Source organism: Hippocampus guttulatus, chromosome 23, assembly GCF_054856545.1.
Source record: "Hippocampus guttulatus isolate MCC_2025c chromosome 23, RoL_Hgut_1.0, whole genome shotgun sequence".
NCBI classification, from domain to species: domain Eukaryota; kingdom Metazoa; phylum Chordata; class Actinopteri; order Syngnathiformes; family Syngnathidae; genus Hippocampus; species Hippocampus guttulatus.
The window spans coordinates 3,821,518-3,842,619 of NC_141283.1; the positions used below are offsets into that span (position 1 = coordinate 3,821,518).

The window sequence follows — 21,102 nt, forward strand, 5'->3', positions numbered from 1 at the left end:
TAGCTTGCTAGCAAATGTCTGCCTTGAAGAGCGGCATGAACATGAACCTGTGTGCTCTCGTGCGCCCCCTTCGGTGTAGGAGCCAGTTTTACAATTAATATTTTAATGCTACACATTAGAAAGGTACTTCATGAATATATTTATTAACCTTAACTGTATTTTACTTCCTCTTATAATGCAATTATTGTTGGTATTAAAATATATTTCATCGTTTTTTTTAACATTTATAGTCAATACAAAGTTTAGAGTCCAAATTTCAGTTCTCACAGTTTCTGATTTTGAAATTCATTGGTGTTCTTTGAATAAAATTAATATATTCGCTTTAGTGCATTGCATAACTCCCAAATTGGAAAAAAAAAACAAAACACATTTTGACATTGACTACAGAGCGCTTATTTTCAGAAACAAACCTACACAATACGTTGCTATGCCTTTTCAGTCCCTTGACTTTCTCCCAGAGTGTGTATTCAATGGCCTTACTTGTGATATTTTTCTTGTAAAAATGTTCAACTTAAAAATATAACAATCTGCTTGGCAGTGTTGACATGTTGCGTTTATTGCAGTCCTTCCTGCTATGCAAATATGATTGCACAGCCACTGAGATAACTGAATTAAGAAGAAAAAAATCAAAGTTTTGTTTTACAATTCAATGCCTTCAAAATGGGTAGAAAATGTCCACTTTTTGCCTTTGTGTTCAAATCAGCGACAAAATAGGATCGATGAAACAAAAGGTGAATAATGAAGAATAATGGAACACAATAGAAGAGAATTTCCGAAACATGTCAACGACGTGAAGGTCACCAGGAAGGTTGTAGGAGAAGCCCTCGCAGCCTCTTCGTTTTTCTTTTTTTGGAGGAAGAAGATGAAGCAGCTTGTGGAAGGAGGACGTCACGTCAAGCTCAGCCTCGCAGCTGGTGGAGTTTCTGGGACACGTTCTTCAGCTCAGACTCAATGGCGGCGAGGTTTTCTACTTCGGGGTCCTGATGAAATCACAATAACACAGAAAATCAGGAGACAAAACACATACAACATTTCGCATAGTGCCTTAATGTTTAACAACCTCACAAAATGTCTTCTATTTTTTTTCCCCCACTTGACCTGGTCGCAACGTCTTTATCTTACCTCCGACTTCCTCGCGGCACTGCCATCCTCCTCCTCCGGCGTCCTGCGAGCGATCATCTGCAGCTCCTTCTCCTCCGGACTGCGGTTCCTCTTGACCTCCTCTTCCTCCGAGACTTCCTTGGAATGATGGAGGGCTTCTTCCTCCCCCTCTTCCTCCGCACTCCCGGATTTCTTCCCGAGCAGAAAACCTTTGCTCCTCTTCTTCATTCCCTCCTCTTCCTCTTCAGAGACAGTTCGTCTCTTTTCTTCTGATGTCCATACTGAAACGTGAAATGTTCACAGCCTTTAATATGTTTATGATCGTGGTAGTCTCATGTGCAACCTTTTGACCTTTTCCGCAAAATGTACTACTTAGCTTAATGTACATTCTTTTTAATTTGTGTCAATGGAGGGCGTGTCCATCAATGACTTTCGAAGCACTTGGCTTAATCGGACATCATTTTTTTTTGCCTGTAAAATATGTTACCAGTACCTTTATTGTCCTCTTCTTCACGCTCGTCATCGTCCTCTCTCTTCTCGTCTTCTCCTCCCTTGTCCTCCTCTTTCGACCTCCTTGGTTCCTGGGACAGGATGGAACGCTCACCAAAGCCTCCGAGTGCATTCAGCATGGACCCATCTTAAGGGAAATTCAATTGACTATGATAAGAAATTGATTTTTGCAGTCACGCCGGTTCCCCGAAAGTGATTTGGCAGAGATGACTTGCAGCTCTATGTGCCCGTGGAGTGCATTTGAGCAATAGGAAATTGCATTAGGTACGACAATAACTATTATATTGATAGCATCTATTATTCCTTTATGATGTTTTAGTATTAGAATTGTTGCAACGTCAAGGTTAGGTTAAAAAAAATAAAAGGTACAGGCAAATAAATCCCAACATTAATTTTCGGGAGCTCACCTGGGACACCGTCTGCATTTTGAGGAGCTGGCATCTCATGATGCGGTGCAATGGCGCCTCCTCCAGGCGGCCGGGCTCTCTTATCACCACCTGGGCCAGGGATGTCAAACTCATTTTTTGTACCAACTGAAGCCAATTTGCAATTATTTATTTAAAAAAAAAAACGTACCCTGGGTGGTGACGTCCTGCAGCTCGTGTCGAAGGAGTGTCAGGAGGTGGTCGTCTTGGAGGGGCACACGCACACACATGCACAGATAAAAGCACATCATGCAACTTCATCTTTCCTTCCTGTTGGAGATTTTTTTTTTTACCCAGCATGCCATGCACCAACTAATCCATTATCCACATGGAAGTACGCCAAGCAGTCCTCGCACCAGAGCACAGCCATCATTACTCAAGTCAACTCGAGAGTGACGACGCATGATCGGGGCAGTGAGGACATATACCTCACCTCAAGTAGATACCCCAATCTACATTTTATATTTCATACAGAGTAGTATGAAATACATCTAGATTTTCCTCAATAGTAGCCAACTATTGTGCGCATTTGGTTTAATAGGTCAACTTTTTCAGGCACAGTGGCAAATATTTTACCCCTTAACGTTGCTATTATCATTCAGTTTTGTCAAAATATATATTTTAAATAAATTATTAGATGAATAATTGTACATTTTTTATAATAATGAAGTCATTTATTTTTGCCAACATATGCTAATTTAATTGTAAATTGCTAATGTAAATTGGGGCACAAATATTTGGAGTGCCTACGGACGAAGAAGAAGCCAATCAAAAGACGATTCAATAACACGCAAAAGAAAACAATGATGATACATCTTACGGAGTTTTATCAGAATTAATAAACAGACATCCATCCATCCATCCATTTTCCGAACCGCTTGATCCTCACTAGGGTCGCGGGGGGTGCTGGAGCCTATCCCAGCCGTCTTCGGGCAGTAGGCGGGGGACACCCTGAATCAGTTGCCAGCCAATCGCAGGGCACACAGAGACGAACAACCATCCACGCCCACACTCACACCTAGGGACAATTTAGAGCTTCCAATCAACCTGCCATGGATGTTTTTGGAATGTGGGAGGAAACCGGAGCACCCGGAGAAAACCCACGCAGGCCCGGGGAGAACATGCAAACTCCACACAGGGAGGCCGGAGCTGGAATCGAACCCGGTACCTCTGCACTGTGAAGCCGACGTGCTAACCACTGGACTACCGGGCCGCCCTTAATAAACAGACAATAAAATAAAATAAAATACCAGTCCTGAGTGTGTGCAGACATTCCTGGCTGATAGGGAGATGGTGTGGCCTGGACAGCACATCCACGAGTGCCTCCACCACGCATTTCATCACCTAAAGGCGACACAAAAATGTTTAATCATCCATCCATCCATCCATTTTCCGAACCGCTTGATCCTCACTAGGGTCGCGGGGGGTGCTGGAGCCTATCCCAGCCGCCTCCGGGCAGTAGGCGGGGGACACCCTGAATCAGTTGCCAGCCAATCGCAGGGCACACAGAGACGAACAACCATCCACGCCCACACTCACACCTAGGGACAATTTAGAGCATCCAATCAGCCTGCCATGCATGTTTTTGGAATGTGGGAGGAAACCGGAGCACCCGGAGAAAACCCACGCAGGCCCGGGGAGAACATGCAAACTCCACACAGGGAGGCCGGAGCTGGAATCGAACCCGGTACCTCTGCACTGTGAAGCCGACGTGCTAACCACTGGACTACCGGGCAATCGACATCGTACATCGGAAGTGCCGTATAGCGGCGCGTTGGCGCGCGCGTGTGTTGCGTGCAAGATTCCAAAGTGTGTTCAAGTTTGTCCACGTGCGCAAAAAAGTCATCAATGTTTAATCAATGCATGAAAATAAATACACATAGCGTGAAAGTGTGTGTGTGTGTGTGTGTGTGTGTGTGTGTGTGTGTGTGTGTGTGTGTGTGTGTGTGTGTGTAAAAAAATCAAGGTCCAATCTGGTTAATTGTTCTCCCTTTAATACAGAGATCACCACCCAGCGGACAATTCACTTAATGGATTTGTGTGTGTGATTGTGCGTGTGTTTGTGTTGCCGTGTGTTAGTTACACCCACAGGAGGCCCGAACATTAGGTACACTTGCGCCTTCCAACTACAGTGTAGCCACAACGACAAACACTGTTCAATAATCAATACAAGGAAACTGAAAAGTTGTACCTAATGAAGTGGCCACCTAGTGTCCACTTCAGGTACGTGAATATAATTGAAATTTTGCATTTCCTACCTTGACGTCGTCATGCTCCAGCATACTCTGAGTCACCGGCAGCGACAAAACTGTCACAAAAAATGGTTCAAATGAGTAAGATGTAAGTGATGTATTTCAAATATGATAACGTGCAATTTGAAACATCTTCGCTCACCGCTTTTGAAGAGGATAGTCAGAGTCAGCAATGCGATCATGTTTGAAGGAAGAAAAAAAATGTCTCCGGGAGTAGACGCTTATTTTATCAAATTGGATCAAAAATACAGTATTTGATATGTTACGGACACATTTCGGCGGCGTTTATGTTAATATTCGACCGTCCTTCAGCGGGGATAGAGCCGGCGTCCGGATTCTTTGCCTCCCGACCGATTCTTCAACAGATATCCGTCACCGCTCTCCCTTTATAATGAAGACGCTGAGCCGGAAGTGACGTTACGCCAGTTGCCGTGCACCTGCATGGTCTACCATCTTGGTCAGGGCAATAGACAGTTACCGAGTACAAAGCTTTGAGATGAGGACGGAGATTTTTGAAATATGGATTTATTATACCATCAAACATTTCCACATAAAAATAATGTTAGCTCAGGCCTAAACAAAAAAAAGTATTAGTTAGAAAATATATATCTGTGAAGAAATGTATCGCTGTCAAGTAATGGGGATGATTTCAGCCAATCAGAAGGAAGAAAAACACTCCTTGAAAAGGACACAACGAACAAACTAATCTGCGTTTACAACCACTTCCTAACTAAATAAGAAATATGGAAATGTAATTGAAAAAGTGTTTCAAAGAAAATTGTTTGAAGCCACCACTCACATAACTTGGTTTTGTTTCCTATTGAATTGAAAAACTTTTTTTTTTGATAAAAAACATTCCAATTTTTGTTGTTGTTCATCATCATTTTTATGTAACATGTCTCCTGTCAACACTGATGAATACTTTCATAAAATGACAAAGGAGACGGAGAGTGATGATTATTCAGTGGGTTACAAGACAAAGAAGCATGAATGAATCACAAAATACATTTGTTGACGCAGAGGCCATTTTGTCTCCATTGGTGCGTCCAAGTGTCCAGTAAGCATCAGGCCTGATTGGTTAGTGACATGAAAAGGAAGCTGTTTGCTCAGCCTCAAACATCAACAGAGCACCCGAGCGTCCCTTGTTGAGCTAGAATTCGTTTTATTTTTTCTTCCCCGCGGACAATAAAAGGCCACCTCACCCATGTTTACCCTGCATGAGGCAACGGGGCCCTTTTGTTTAAACATGAATACCGTTTTCTTTGAAGCTCATAATGAGACCTCTATGTAAGCCAGCAGGCACAATGAGCTCAACAATACGGTTGCAGGTGCACCACGTATAGAGTGAGAATCAAACATGCGATGATAAATCTCACATTTACAATAAATATCTTTTGCTCCACAAAAAAAAGAAACTCAAGACCAGTTTACAAAACAGACTGCATTCAGTTTCTGTATATTCTGCTAAACAAACTACCTTGATGTAGAAGCTCTTCTACAGAGGGCTATAAATATAGTCTAAAGGACAATTATAATAATAACAAGGTATTTAAACTTTGTGTATTTACAAAGGCAAGCCTTGGCTGAAGAAAGTCCGCTCGCTTAATGCTAACACACAATGCAAAAATTACATAGGCAGGCTAACAAAACTAGCATTGATGTTGCGGTATAAGTATAAACCTTTCAACAACTATGCAATATTTGAACACAAGCGTGACACAAAAAGTTTCATTGTTTTACATTCTATTAAATTATGTCACAATGGTATATCTTTCTAAAGTATAATATTGTGGAGTGCTGTTTTGCATATTAAAGGATAGTTGTTTGGTTGTGTTCTTTGGTTCCGTCTCTACTTGACCATTATTATTTCTCAATAGGATTCAATGCAGTACAGTGTTTATATATATATATATATATATATATATATACATATATATATATATCGACATCCCACTGAACCACGGTGTGGAGAAGAAGAGAACAAACAAGACGTGTGAAATCAGCTTTTACTGTTGTGCTTGGTTGTCAGGGTGATGGACAGAAACGGGCAGAGTGAAGTTGCGAGTGGCGTGGGAGTGATGGCGAACACAGTTTGAGTAAAACTGGGAGGCAGTGCCAGGTGAGTTACGTCACAATTTGTGAATGGATTCTGGACGTTTGGGCTAACGTGTCTGCTTACACAGTTGTTCGAGCTTTCTGAGGAGCCGCACGGCAACGGGACTGACTCTGACAACGACGCGAGGGAACCTGGTATGTTTGATTGTGTCGTTGCCCAGCTGTTCATTTCAGATACAGATGGTGAAGATTGATTGGAAAAAATAAATAAATAACGTGAGTATATTGTTAAATACGTCAATAAAGTGCAACCGAACTCAGTTTTGCTCCCGCTGCCTTTTTAAAAACATACGCTAGTGTGCATGCATGCTACCGTATTTTTAAGCTAGTGTTTACCATGCCTGCGTCCAATAATACAATGCGTTTTGCGTATGTGTTAAATACAGAAATAACACCCGTCACGCCTTTTAATATGGTGCAGTGTTTTTTTGTTTTGTTTTGTTTTTTAAACACTAATGTATTGTTGCTACAAAAGGTGCTAATTTAGCCCTTTCGGGACAGCGGTTACTGCAGTGGACACCTTGTCATGTTATCCGGTTACATGGTGCTGAAAAGCTTAAAACAAACATCAATGACAAAAATAGAGCTTTATAAATACATTATATTTGTTTTCAAAGACTCTTTACAAGACAAAAACATAAAACATATTAAAAAGGTACCATTGAAAAAATAGTAACAGCATTTCGAAAAAGGTCCTCGTCGTTTGATGTGATACAATGAGGCTCATTGTTGTCTTTCCGTAACTGTTTGAAAAGGCTTACTTTCGGTGACGCTGTCTTCACCTGCCTGGGAAGAGTTCTACCAAAAACCAGGACGCCTGAATGCCACAAGGATAGACAGCAGGAAGTAGAGGAGCTCCACCGGCCGGGTGTGGGGTCCGGAATATTGACCGGATGTGGCGGAGGGTGGTCGAGTAAAGATGTACGGATGCTCCTGTGACACCACAAACAGAATTAAAAAAGAATTATTTTTTTTACAACAACAAAAAAAAAACGTTCCATCGGAGCTAGCATGCTAGCACCACAACAGACAAACATGTTCTGGTATGATTTGATTTAAAAGGGCAGTGATTTCATCTCAATGTCATAGCACATAGCCAAATTGACTTGGAAAAATATTGGACACATGATACTCATCACATCTCTCCCATTGAAGAATACGACACAAAATGGTCATGGTTTAATATATTACATCATCACCTCACCATGGGTGGACAGACGAGAGTGATGGGGTCTGAAAAACTGCTCACAACTGTCTTTCCTCCCTCTGGCTGAAACTGCGCACATAGAAGCATTGAGTGATGCTTTTTTTTCTTAATAGAAAGTTAAAATCAAATTAATAGCCATCATGTGGTTGACCATGTTGTTCCAGAGGCCCTTGGCCAGCTCCTCATGACCTTTGATGGTGAAGTGGAAGCAGTCGTGGGTGAAGAAGCTCATGTCGATCTTGCCGCTCTGCTCGGAGAAACGACACAAGCGAGTGAGCGAGAAGAAACGGGATGTCCTGCGTGATGATGTCACAGCATTGTTGTTGTTGTTGTTGTGGATTACGGGAAGGCGAGGAGGGTCGGCCTGTTTTAAAAACGGCTGCAAGACCACCGCAAAGTCATCTCGGAAGAAGCGATCGGCGAGCAGCAACGCTTCCAATCTTCTCTGTGGAAGGAAGTCAAAATGGAAATTGTTATCAGGGACACTTTGTAACATGAAATTTGGGAGGCATGTGCATCATAATAAGAGGGGCTTTTTGGCCATTTCCAGGACAGTAGAACACTTTTTTTTGGGGCCCCCAAAGCCAGTTTGACTTAAAAACATGAAACTTGGAAGACACGTCTATCTTGATTAGAAGCACCAAAAAATAAATAAAAATAAAAATAAAAAACCTCTCAACAAGTCATGCCAGAAATGTCACTGAAGTCTGACATTTTGGTTTGAATTAACCTTATTGGGCTCATTTTGGCCATTTTGTCTTAAAAAAGCCAATTCGGTGCAGCAAGAAAAAAAAAAAAGATCTTAGACAAGTACAACAAACTTAAGAGTGCGGAACAGTAAAAGGATGTCATTGTTGCACCTGAAACTCCAGATTAAGTTCCACCAGCTCACGTAGCTCAGCAGAACGGGCCACCGGTTCAATCAGACACGAGCAGAAGGATCTGAATTCGATTAAATTCATATTTAGACCGTTAAAACTTAAGTTTTGACCTTCAAGTTTTCAAGCAAGGTTGTTTGGTGATGCCACTCACCGCTGGAGAAGGCAGCCCGGCGTGGGCTTCTGTACCTCCCTGAGCGTCTGCATGGGAAGGATCTGCACCACATTGACGATCATGCGAGGAACCTGAAGGAGAAAAATAATAATAATAAAGCCATCGGGTACAAATGAATGCGAGTGACATAATTATCGTTTTATTTTCAAGATTTGTCATTGACCTCATTCATGAGCATTTCCAAGGAGACGGTCATGTAGTGAATGAAGTTCTCGGGAGAGAAGAGCGCCTTGAAGGAAAAAAAAAATCAAGAAAACTCACTTCCAGATACATGAACTTGGATAGATGACAGACAGATCCAAACAAACAGACTCTTGATTATGGAGAAGACTGAAAAAGAAGAAAGACGCACCTTGTCTTTGCAATAGTCGCAGATGTCGTTCATGCCCATGAGGATGGTCAGCAGCTTCCAGTCTTGCTCAAAGTTTAAACCCTGGAGGAAGAAAGACAATCATGTCAGACGGAAGGAAAACAGGGCAGACTTAAATTTGCCTGCACAATTTTGTCCTCCGTCGTCCAGTAGTTCGCTTTTTGTGCTGTCCCAATACATTTGACCACCATAGCCAACACTTTGACTTCCAAGTCCATCGTTTTTTTTGATTGGCGATCAACAGATCAGATTTTTTTTTTGAGGCCGATGTTGATTCTGATATTTGACAGAATAAAATTCCAACAACCGTTTCACCCCCCCCACCCCAAAAAATAAATCAATGTACAGAATATAATGAATAAAATAAGTTTGGGGGTTTTTTTTGGTCACTTAAGGCTTGCAACAATGAGAAATATGAAGGACAGGGAGAACTCAACGTGATGAGCATCCTTTTTTTTTACCTCACCTCAAAACTTCTGAGCGTGTCAATCAAATGTCTTGTCTGACCAGGGAGATTGCTGGCAAAGAAAAAGGGCGCGTGGTGAAAGGTGGGGTAGCAGTGAATACAGAAGTGAGTTGCCATGGAAACATAAATGGCATTTATGTGAGGCAGGAACATTTCATACAAGGTGTTCTGTCCCGTCACGGCCAGGTTGAGCCCCGTTTGCCCCAGGTCAGCCTCCATGCCGTGAAGCGTTTTTCCTCGGGCGGCACCCAGCAGGTTGGGATTGAAAAGTTTGATGATGTCTGACACACACACACGCGCAATCATGTGATTAAAGGAAGGCAGCATCGGAAAAAAATGAAAGATGTCCACAGTGATTAAAAAAAAAAAAAAACACTTACTGGGCAAAGTAATGACGTCCTCATATGAGCCATAACCTCCGATGCTAGAAAACCACATAAACATTTCATCAATCACTGAACACTTCAAATAGTCTAATTTTAAGAAAAATGCTTCTTGATGCCATAATTTCCTGGAGTTAAAAAAAATCATGAAAGAAAACTTCGCCCGTTCCAATTTGATGGGCACGGTATTCGTTGCCTCACCTCCAAGAAACGTGACGGAACTCGATGGGAATGCCCAGGACGGTGGTAGCGTTGGCACCGATGGCCGTCTGTACGAAAAGGACACACACACACACACACATTCACATTGAAATGCCCAACAAGGCTAGAAAAAAAAACAGGAAATGTTCAAAAGCAGCACCTACTGTGAGAGAATCACCCAGGGCGGCAACCACTTTGATATCACCTGCTTTCACCAACTCCACTAGAAGGAGAAATGAAGATGAGGAAAATCACGCGGTGCGCGTGTATGTATTTATGAAACGGTCAGTGAGCCACCTGAGGAAGGGGCTGAAGGAGAGGGGCTCATTTCAGGACACTGGAAGGCTGGATGCTTGAAGCCAACAGGACGAGTTTTGTTTGGAAACTCCTGAAGAGAAATGGTTGTTATTAAGTTAACGGGTGACAGAGGGACAACATTCGAAGATCCTCAAGCCCTCATTCAGGTCTTCAATATGAGGTATGAATCCACGTGATTTGTTGCCTTTCGGAAATCTGTATGACATCGAGCGCCCCCTAAAGGCAAAACATCCGAAATAGACAGGAACGGCTCCGGTCAAAAGTCAGACCTTCAAAATAAAAAGTGAAATCTACCGTAGGGGGAAAGCAAATGTGGTGAAATTGTCAACATCCTGTTGTGCTTTAATTTTGAAGGCTTGACGTCTAACAGGATGTTACATCGATGTTGCAGAGTTGATTGGGAGACTTGTTATTGCGTTGAGATGTGGAATATGTCTTGCCGGCTTGTTGAGCCACTTCGACACAATACGCCAGAAAGTTCACATTGCCGACTTTTTGATAAAGTAGGCCAGGAACAAGATGAGGTTGAACAAATAACTCTCAAGAAAATGACCCTCATCGCCGTATACGCCATCGAGAGTCTTCAGTAACTATTTTCGTTAAACTTTCTAAAACGGATTAATTAAGGTAACCGAGGACAAATGGTTAAAAGCTAGCTTCGAACGGCGATTGAGGTGCGGCAAACAAAGCAATTTCACCATGGAAATATATATTTTTAAAAGTAAACACTACCTTATTGAGTGCCTCTTTGCTGTAGTGCCGTATTCCCTCTTCATATTTCCACCACCAGAGGTCACCTTAGAAATAAAAGATTCTTTGCCAACTGAAAAATAAAACGCTGCGTGCTGTTGAGTAAAAATACAAACATCACCAGACGGGGTTTCCAGCACTTTACCTTTGACACAGCGTGACACCAGCACACACGTTGCCACGGCAACGCAAAGCCACCCCATAGTAGGAGCGGTGTCTGTCAGTGGGGCACCCCTGCGGCGAGTCAGTTCAGCACTTTCGTGGCAGGGCTCCGCCCACGAGAGATGATTGGCAGCTGGTTTGGACCAATAAGGAGCACTGCCTCCACAGCCGCCTCCACACACAGACAACCTTTTTAAAAATAATAATCCATGCAGTTATTCTTTGATATTTCCCAATGTTTTATTAATTTATTTGGAAACTTAATAAAAATGGTCAGTGTTTCATTTGATTCGTTTAATGTGTCATGCATCTGGAAAGAAAAAAAAAGTGTGGTTTCAGTTTTGCTTGAATACCAAGTTTCCTCAGGGTTGTAGTTGTAATGAAGATTGTTCAAAGAAAAAAAAATGGGGGGGGTGGGGATTAAAATTAAATGAGGGAGAAAAAAAGAAAGTCTGGAAAATCCCAGTCCAAGCGTTGCATAAATTAAGGTTTTGTTTAGTACTACACTCTTTCCATAACTAATATCTGTTAAGAAAAAAAAAGGTGTAATCAAATGAAACACGAAAAAAAAAACCCCACTTTCTTCCACAGGACTTTGAAAATAGATGATATTTGCTTTGATCATTTGTAATGCAGCGTATTTGGTTCCCGAGTCCCGGGAGTCCGACATCTTTGTCTTCCAGTGAAGAAACTGCACCCGACGCCGGCCATTTTGAGTCTTTGGGAGCGAACCCGAATGCGGGCACGTCGAGCCGGCAAGCGCGAGCTACTCAGCAGAGTGTTCGTTCATTTCCTGCCGTTTTCACTGCAGCTCCTCTTCCTCGGCTTGGGCTTGCGGTTGCTCCTGGTGGATTTCGGCGGCGTCGGCGGCTGGCGGTGGTGGCGGTGGAGTTGGTGGCGCGGCGGGGTGAGGGGGCATCATGATGTGGTGCTGGCGTTGGCGCTGGCGGTAGGCAATGATGGTGCCGAGCAGCAGCGCGATGACCGTCATGAGGTAGAGGTCCCACTCGGGGCCCAGGAGCTGGTCCAGGTCCACCTGAGAGAGCAGCTCCCACAGCTGACAACAAAGGCAAGATCAGTTCACGCTGAAATTGGGAGTCATCGGATCACAAGTGATGCTACGTTGATCATGTGAGGTGCAGGTATTACTTTTGTCCACTTAACAGTCACCCTTTTCACATTCTGTGACTTTGAGTGTGTTTGGCTTGAATGACGTGGGTTTCAGTGAATGAGAGTGTTGAGTCAGCTGTTTGATCTTTTTTTTCCCCTTTCTATTTTTCATCCTAATATTTGGGTGTGTCTATTTTTTTCTAATAATTACTAAATACTTTTTTCATATATTTTCCCACCTCTGACTCCTATTACAGGCCCTGTAATTATTTCATACCGTAGTATTTTCACCATATTTTTCCTCGTACTTTTATTTTTCTTATTTGCATATTTTTAATCTTCATTTTGTTTAAACTCGTTTCAGTCTAAAAATGGCCTGCACTGAATGAGTTCCATATTTTTATTTTTCATTTTCATTTATTCCCCTAAGGCTACCGTCAGAGAGCCTGCATTTGGTATTTTTATCCATAGTATTTTTTCCCCTAATAATACTTTTTTTATTTAATTTTTCCCCCCATGGAGTAGCATTTTTTTCCCTAATATATGAGTTTTTTTTCAGGTAGTAGCTTGTCATCCAGTTATTTGAACTACTTTCTTGTGACTACTGCTGGACCAGGGGTGGGCAAACTTTTTGGCTCAGGGGCCGCATTGATTTTTAAAATTTGACAGAAGGGCCAGGTCAGCACGAGCTATGGTACATTAAAAAAAAAACTGCATTTGTTGACAGTCAACAGAACAAAAGCATGAAAGTACGGTATTAATATACTTTTTTTAAATGACAAAAGTGTTGTTGTTGACCTATTTTAGCCTGTGCATCGCTGCAGATGGGTTGTGATCAGACCAGTAGAAGTAGAGCGATACAGAGGTATGAGGTGGTCGAAAAGATTGCCCCGCCCCCCCCCCGTGTTCTGCAACTTCAAGTCAATGCGCCACCTGGCGGTGAAATGCCTGTCATTACAAGTCCAATTGAAATGAATGGAATCATTCACATTGAACCTTAATTGTGGACCAACCTTCGGCGGGCCGGATTCGGCCCGCGGGCCGTAGTTTGCCCACCACTGTGCTGGACCCTACATTTAGTATATTTTTTCAATTTTTTTTTATCATTTATTTTTCTTAGTACATCAAGGATTTCATTCCTTATATTTTTCTATTTATTTTTTCAATATTTTCCCAATAGATGAAAAAGAAAAATCATGAATATTTTGTTTTAAATCTTGCAGCTATTGCTGTAAACCCAACATTTAGTTGTTTTTTTGGTATTAATTTATGTCTGATAGTTTCATTGTGTGCCATTGGCACCCTCAAAATCTCCTATTTGGAGACCGCTGCACTCCAACGTCCCTTTATACTGAACCGAACTCTTCTGCTTGATGGAAACCACTTCACGGACAAACTCAAAAGAATACCGTGTGGGCCTACGAGCTGTGTAAAATGGTAAGCGGTGACTACTCACATTGAGGTCCTGCATGTAATGGAGGGTGTAGACCAAACCTAGCTTGCACAGAGCCAGGAAAACGGGCACCTGGGCATCAGGACTGGCTTCTGCCGCCATGTCGTAAAAGCGCTTGGCCAGGTGGATGTCCTGTGAGAGGGCCAGTGATGTCATCCCAGAGCGTTTTGGCAAGAGGGTCGATATTGCGGTACAACGGCCACACGTACCCGTTTGATCCCCAGTCCCTTCTCGTGCATGTAACCCAGGTTGAACATGGCCTGGGCGCTGTTCTGCTGCTCTGAAGCCAGCCTGTAGTGGATGATGGCCGTCTCGTAGTCCACGTCGGTGCCGAAGCCGTAGAAGTGGTAGTCGCCCAGTTTGATCCGGGCCACTGTGTAACCTGACGGGAAGAAGAGGTCCTGCGTGATGACAATGCCTGATGGGATATACGGGATGGGATGTGTGAGCACACCTTGAGCAGCGGCTCTGGTCCAGTGAAGCAAAGCCCGAGGATACGTCTCATTTTCGTTGAAGATTTTGGCGCCCTCTAGTGGCGGAGGGAAAAAAGCTAGTTTCGAAGCAACATCATCTGATTTCCATTTCACCCATGTATATATGTCAGTGGATTAACTATCTGGTTTTTAATTTTCAATTACCACTTTAGAAAATAAATAAAGAAATAAAAAACGACAACGTCATCCTACTCTGGTCCAGAATGAAGGCCACGTTGCTCTGGGCCACCTCGTAGCCCTGCTCGGAAAGCAGCAGGTACTGCACGAGCGCCGCGTCACTGTCACCCTCCTTGAAGCTGCCGTACGCCGTCAGCAGACGCTCGGACCAGCGGCCGCGCTCGCACATGTTCTTGAACAGCTGCAAAAAAAAATTAAAAAAATAAATTAAAAAAAACCAGCAACAACAACATGCACTTTGTAAGTTGACAGAAGAGAAAGATGACTTTTTTTTTAATGGCAATTTTCAGAGTGACATAGCATCGAATACTAAGAAAAAACCCCAAACCTGATATTTTGGGGTGAATCTGGATAAAGGATTTTCTTCCCCCTCAACCTTGATGTACGTTTGAATGATAAATCAAATTAAAGAAAATAAATTTTCAATTAAAGTACATCATATTCCAATTAAAATTAAATTCATGAAAATGTACAAATTGAAGGTCAATCATTAAGGCTTATAGTGTCGAAACATTTAGCTCCCATCTACCTTAAACAGCATTTAACGGAGAAGTTTCTGTTGACTAAAAGTATCAGACTGTAAAGCGAGTTTTGAAATAATGGAAGCAAAAGCGTCGGCTGAGTGTGTGTGTGTGTGTGTGTGTGTCTAACCTCCACCGCTGTGTGACACGAGCGCATGACACCGGTGCCGGTGGCGTGCATCTGGGCCAGGTTGTAGAAGGCCAGGATGTGGCCCGCCTGCGAGGCCAGGTTGAAAAACTTGAGCGCCTGCTTGTAGTCACGCTTCACGCCCATGCCATCTGCAGCGCACAAATACGGAATTGCTCAACATATCTGCTCCCCCCACCCCCACCCCCCAACAAATGAAGGTCCGTGGCTCACTATAGTACATGGTGCCCAGCTGCAGCTGGCCGTCCACCCAGCCCTGTTCGGCTGCCTTCTGGAAGTACTTCAGTGCCAGCTCATAGTTCTGAAAAGGACAAACAGCTCATGAAAGCGGTTTGCGCCGTCTTTGTCAGGGACTGTAATCACGTCATTTACCACCGAGACGCCTCTTCCATAAAGGTACGCCATCCCCAGGCCACTCTGACCCACTGGGTTTCCCTGCATGGTTTCAAATTTGAACGTCAAACCAGGATTAGCATTTCGAATATGGACTTCAAACCAGGATGATGGCTTTCAAAGCAAGTCTGACCAGGTCGGAAGCCTTCTTAAAGTACTGCAGGGCCGTCTCATTGTTCTGAGGCAGGTAGTCGCTGCCCTCACTGTACATCTGAGGGATGAAAACCACAAGACGGAAAAAAGCCGTCAAGTCATTCCAAACTCAGACTGCAGAAAAATTCAGATTGAAGCAGTTCAATTGCAGTCCAGTGGGTGGCAGTATAACGCTCACCTTGCCCAGAAAAGCCATGGCATGGGTATTTCCTGCATTGGCGGCCTGGTTGAAGTAGTCATACGCCCTCTGTTGGGCGGGAAGGGTCAGCTCATTCATCAGCAGGGGGGTAAAAATAAATAAATGAAAGATTTGAAAACTACGATCTCAGGGGGATGCGATACCTGATGATTCTGTTCCACGCCTCGTCCTCCGTGCAGGTGAAGCTGACCCAGTCCCACCTGACCAGGGCAACAAGGTTAAGGTCTCAAGTTAAGGTTAAAGAGTTTAAAAGACAGAGTGAGGGTTTCAAACCAGCATTTGGGTTTGAAATCTGAGCTTCAAACCAGGATTGGAGCTTCTGAACTGAGTTTTCAGTCTCTCTTTCAAACCAGGATTCGGGTTTTAGGGTTTTGAGTATGCTTTCAAACAACGGTTAGTCCAAATCAGGTTTAGGCAGTTATCGTTTTGAGATGGGCTTTCAAATTAGGGTATACAACTCTTTTTTTTTTTTTTTTTTAACTCATTCACTGACGTTTTTAAACGTGGTCCAGAATTGGCTGGTACTGAATGAGTTCATTTCAACTTTTTACCTGCGCTTGCACGTCCCCTTTCTCAGCAAGGAACTGGTAGTACTGGATGAGGTCCTCCTCCAGCATGCCGCTGGTGGAGCCGGGGTTCTCCAGCTCGTCCAGCAGCCGGATCTTCTGCACGGCCGTGCCCCCCGTCAGCGACACGTCGCTGGCCACTGAGCCGAAGGGAGAGGAAAAAGCCGTCGGCGTCCGTTTGAAGGCGGCGGGCGAGCGGCGACGGGCGGGCGGGGGAGGGCGGCGCGTTCTCACCCTGATTGGCCACCAGCTTGTAGTGCGTCAACGCAGACTCGCAGCTTTGGGGAACGCCCACACCGCCCCAGTATCTGTAGCCCTAACCAATTGCATCATTGGAAACGTCATTTATCGATTTATTACTTAATTTTATTGTATTTTTTTTAGATTTGAATACAGCTGCTGCTTCATTCACGGTTAAGAAAACGCACCAGAATCATGTGAGCGATCAAGTTTCCACCCAGGGCACCAAAGGTGTAGTACACCAACGCCTGCAATGACAAGACAAGGGCCATTACACAATTGATACCGCTATGAGCATTGTAGTAATAATAATAATAATAAAAAAGAAAAGAAAATAATGCACTAAATAGGAAAACATTTCAAAATGCACACAAAGAAAATTTCATTATAAACAAAAACAAAAAATTCAATTGTAAAAATAAATCTGTACCAATCACTACATTTATAAGAAAAAAAATATTTTTACAATTTTTTTTGTATACTACAATTCATGTTTTATGTGATAATTAAATGACAATTCAAAATAATTACAATTAACCCCCAAAAATTAAATACCGGTAAATAAAAGTGTCAAAAAGAGATTTTTTTTATATCACAGCATGAGCGCACAACCAAAACAGCAATATTTAAAAATATTGCAAAACACACCTTCGCTTGACTAGAGTTGACTCCAAGTCCTGCGGCGTACAGAAATCCAAGAGCCTGAGGGGGGAGTTTAAAAAAAAAAAAAAAAAAAAAACAAGGCAGAGGAATTGAGGCACACCCCAAAAATACAAAACAAAACAACAAAAAGAATCACAGCTAAAAGGGGAGCTTTGACGGGTTGCATTCATTTAATCAGAGCAACTCATTGAAATGAATCAAAATGCCATTCAGCTGAATTATTTTACTTCCTGCTCAACTGGGACAAATTAAAACACTTCAGCGACATTAGCTTCCTTTTGGAGCACTGACTTCAGTGACCAAATCGGCTCGTCATCTGGCTTCGGCCCTCCAATGATGCCTCTCCTTTGCATATTCCCGGACATACAATAAAGATGACTGAACAAAGTTTAACGAGTACCGTCTGCGCTTTGGGGGAACCCTCGGCGGCGAGCTGCTCAAACATTTCCCGAGCCCGGCTGACATTCTGACTCATGTAGTCGCCCAACAACATGGCGTACGCCACCTTCTCCGTGGCCCGCTGGTGGCCTCCCTCGGCCACCTTCAGCAGCTTCTCGTACAGACTGGAGAGGTTGGGGGGGGGGGGGGGCGCAAGGGAGACAAGTGAAGTTGTACAAAGAAAAGACTCACTTCAGAGACCTGCTAAAAGGTCATATTGGGCAAACTGCAACGACTTGAGAGCAGACCGGGCACTCACGTTTTCCTCTGGCTCTTCCTGCTGGTGCCGTTGAGCATGCGCAGGAAAGTTTGGTACTCATCGTCCGCCTCCTGCGCCTGCAGTCTCTGCTGCGCCTGCTGGTCGGCTATGGGGAACGACAGGGGTTTATTATTAACGCACCAGATCATGCCCAAAAAAACAAAACAAGACATATGCACCTGCCTTTGCGTGAGCGCGCATTTCCACTCACAAAACCACTGACACACAACATACCAAAAAAAAAAAAGTTTTTTTTTTTAATGCACACAGACGCACGCGGGCACCGGCACAGAGTCCGAGTTGCGACGTACTTTCACAGAAGCCCCACTTCTTGTCGTTGTCATAGTTGTAGGTGGTGGCGCACCACAGTCGTCCGTCCCCTCGGCCGTTGGTGGTGCAGTCAAAGTACTCGTTGCCTTGGAAGACGAAGGGGAAGACGCAGGGCTCTCCGTCCGCCGTGCCACCGTTCACGACAGGAACTGGAGGGAGGTTTAAAAAAAAAAAATAATAATAATAATAATTTCACAGAAAGTTCCACTTAAAATGTGGCACATTTCTACATAACGTGATTGGCGACTTTTCCTGCATCTGTGCAAAGTACGACCCACCTTGCAGGGGTCTTCCGTTTTTTTTTTTCCACCAGATCATTAATGTGGGAGTTTCATCATGGCAACTTTGTTCAAATCGGAAATCTCACAGCTCATGCTGTATTTTGAAAAGCGCAAGCGGAATCCAAGAGACCAAAACTATCTCACTTGGCGAGGTTATAAAGTACGTGGCACAGGTGCGCAGCGCTTGTCATTTCTCAAGGGAGTGTCAAGGTTGCTCTTGTCACCAGTCAGCTAGTGAACCGTGCTCATTCTTGCATGTGATTAAAAAAAAAAAAAAAAGGCGCTAGTAGCAATCTGGAGAATTTCCAACACTTGCCTTCTTTCCGTTTCTGCACTTGAACATGTAGTTCTGGGAGGTCCTCCTTCTCTTCTCCTGGCAGAAAGTCTCCTGGATGCCTCTCTGCTTCTGGCACATTACGAGAGTGAGGGGTGGCGGCGGAGGTTGTAGAAACGGGCGGCAGAGTTTTAGAGTTTAAACGGACGTCGTCCTCTTCTGATTCGGGATCGTGGTAGGGCTACAGTCAGCAAGGAAAGGGAATCATTATAATGTGCCCAATAATTGGACATGCATGGTTGATGGTAATAGCGAAAGTGGATCCATGCATTTAATGGGGCAGAATTTGAGCACGTCGCACTAACTTAAAGATCCTGTAAAGGGATTAGCATCTGAATTTAAAAACGGATGTAAACAAAACATAAAAAGACAGAAAACTTTGTTATTTTAATTTGTGGACATCGAGCATTCGGAAAGTCTTCTGGCATGGTTGGTTTGGAGTGCCACATTGTCCAACATTGAGTTCGTGCAGGGAACAAGGGGGAGGGCTTAATTTTTCTAATATTGGCGAGACTTGACTGAGTGACATTCGAGCTGGCATGGCTGCTTTAGAGTGCCTTGTTGTTGGCCTGAGTGGACACTGGCACTTAGTGCACACACATCACTGAGGGAATTTGGGAGCGCAAGACATCTTTACACTTTACAGGGACTTTAAAAAGTGGTCAAATGTTGACAATGGTAAATCGTGGAGGCCGTTGAGACGCACCTTTAACTCCGGTCTGTCATTCCCGTGTGGCTCTTCGTCTGGAAAACGGCAACAAGTCACCTTAAATGTCACTTTAAAGATAGTCCACGGTGGTGCTACGTCCCTAAATATAGCTTATGCAATAGCAGGACCCAGTACAAACACATCAGCAAGTCAAAACAAAACAAGCAAGCAGTTTTTGCATACTTACCAGCTGTGATTCCGCAGATGAAGACGACGAAGAGAAAGGTGCAAGTCAACAGGGCTCTCCCCATGGCTAGCCGCTAGCTGGAGCTGCTATCGCAGTCTTTTCTGTCTTAACATTCAGCAACGATTGCGTCACTCTATCACAAGCGACACAATTTAAACAAACTAAGTCCCGCGCCTTGCGCCGAGCCACCGGCGCTCGGGTTCTAGTTGTAAAGGATGACAAGTGTCGTTATCAATTTCAACCCAACGCAGCTGTCAGAGGTGCTAACAATGCTATGCGAAAGCGCTTCACTATGGCTGAAATGACGTCTGGTTAACTAGTTAGCGTTATATGAGTCAAATAAAATCATAGCAAATCGGCAACATGCAAAAAAGCTCAGTCACAATAATGGTTTGCAACGAACGTCGTCATAATACTAAACGTGTACGTTTAATAACGACTGTGCAAAGAACCAACACTGAACGTTTGACTGAAGCTGCTAGTGGCTACTAAGCTTGGCTCTTCCGGTTCTCAAAATTCGACCAATCATCGCACGCCGGACTCTTTCTGTTCTCACAGTGTTGACCAATCACTGCACTTTGGTTGGATAGGAGCCAATCAGCGTTTACACTGATTAATAAACCAATCGTGTAGATACACAGTTATAGTTCGTATGGGCCGGTCTGACGTACAAAAACACAGATGAAAATAATGTTGATAATAAATAATAATTTGAATTCAATACATGTCTGATGACACAAAATAAATTATGGTTAAACTTGGCCAAAAGTACGTATGGGTTTAATAACTTTATATTAACTTTATTTTTGTCCATGTTCTCTAATGTTCTCGTGCAATGTGTTGAAAACGTACACCTAAAAGTCGATTGATCATTTACATTAACGTTCGAGATTTTTTTTCAGAATTCCTTGAAAACGGAAATAAATAATATACAATAAATAATAGAAAATAATCGGTCTCGGTACACACCTGGAATGCTCGAATTCACATTTTTTTCATGCGCCGCCAAGGTAAGTGACACGTGTACTCTTTGGCATTTTATCACCTACACGTAGATTGTTGAGTAGCCAGCAGAGGGCAACAAAATAATAAAAATGAGTTAGACCAAAACAGGAAGTGGGGTAAGAGGATTTG

The 21,102-nt window shown here is 43.4% G+C and overlaps 3 protein-coding genes across 3 annotated transcripts; all 3 read right to left on the reverse strand.

The window, feature by feature from the left end:
• Nucleotides 1-531: 531 nt before the first annotated feature.
• LOC147185774 (uncharacterized) lies at nt 532-4,664 on the reverse strand. Its single transcript, XM_086104233.1, has 8 exons — nt 4,431-4,664; nt 4,295-4,344; nt 3,287-3,380; nt 2,188-2,241; nt 2,019-2,108; nt 1,595-1,738; nt 1,123-1,382; nt 532-980 (listed from the first exon to the last, which is right to left on the reverse strand). Exons 1-8 carry the CDS (start codon nt 4,468-4,470, stop codon nt 900-902), a joined length of 813 nt encoding a protein of 270 aa, XP_085960359.1. The 5' UTR covers nt 4,471-4,664; the 3' UTR covers nt 532-899.
• Nucleotides 4,665-7,104: 2,440 nt separating this feature from the next.
• Nucleotides 7,105-11,367, reverse strand: LOC147185775 (phospholipase B1, membrane-associated-like). Its single transcript, XM_086104275.1, has 16 exons — nt 11,297-11,367; nt 11,134-11,198; nt 10,381-10,471; nt 10,248-10,306; nt 10,084-10,151; nt 9,880-9,923; nt 9,660-9,780; nt 9,500-9,551; nt 9,016-9,096; nt 8,827-8,892; nt 8,643-8,734; nt 8,471-8,552; nt 7,954-8,055; nt 7,762-7,857; nt 7,608-7,679; nt 7,105-7,336 (listed from the first exon to the last, which is right to left on the reverse strand). Exons 1-16 carry the CDS (start codon nt 11,352-11,354, stop codon nt 7,202-7,204), a joined length of 1,284 nt encoding a protein of 427 aa, XP_085960401.1. The 5' UTR covers nt 11,355-11,367; the 3' UTR covers nt 7,105-7,201.
• A 161-nt stretch (nt 11,368-11,528) lies between these two features.
• Nucleotides 11,529-20,461, reverse strand: LOC147185776 (protein sel-1 homolog 1-like). Its single transcript, XM_086104513.1, has 21 exons — nt 19,969-20,461; nt 19,779-19,816; nt 19,055-19,253; nt 18,439-18,606; nt 18,128-18,233; nt 17,831-17,993; nt 17,416-17,469; nt 16,956-17,015; nt 16,762-16,843; nt 16,513-16,667; nt 16,105-16,161; nt 15,941-16,009; nt 15,743-15,820; nt 15,589-15,651; nt 15,430-15,517; nt 15,199-15,347; nt 14,563-14,728; nt 14,331-14,405; nt 14,086-14,258; nt 13,880-14,008; nt 11,529-12,370 (listed from the first exon to the last, which is right to left on the reverse strand). The coding sequence occupies exons 1-21, from the start codon at nt 20,030-20,032 to the stop codon at nt 12,116-12,118; spliced, it is 2,391 nt and encodes a 796-aa protein (XP_085960639.1). The 5' UTR covers nt 20,033-20,461; the 3' UTR covers nt 11,529-12,115.
• Nucleotides 20,462-21,102: the final 641 nt, after the last annotated feature.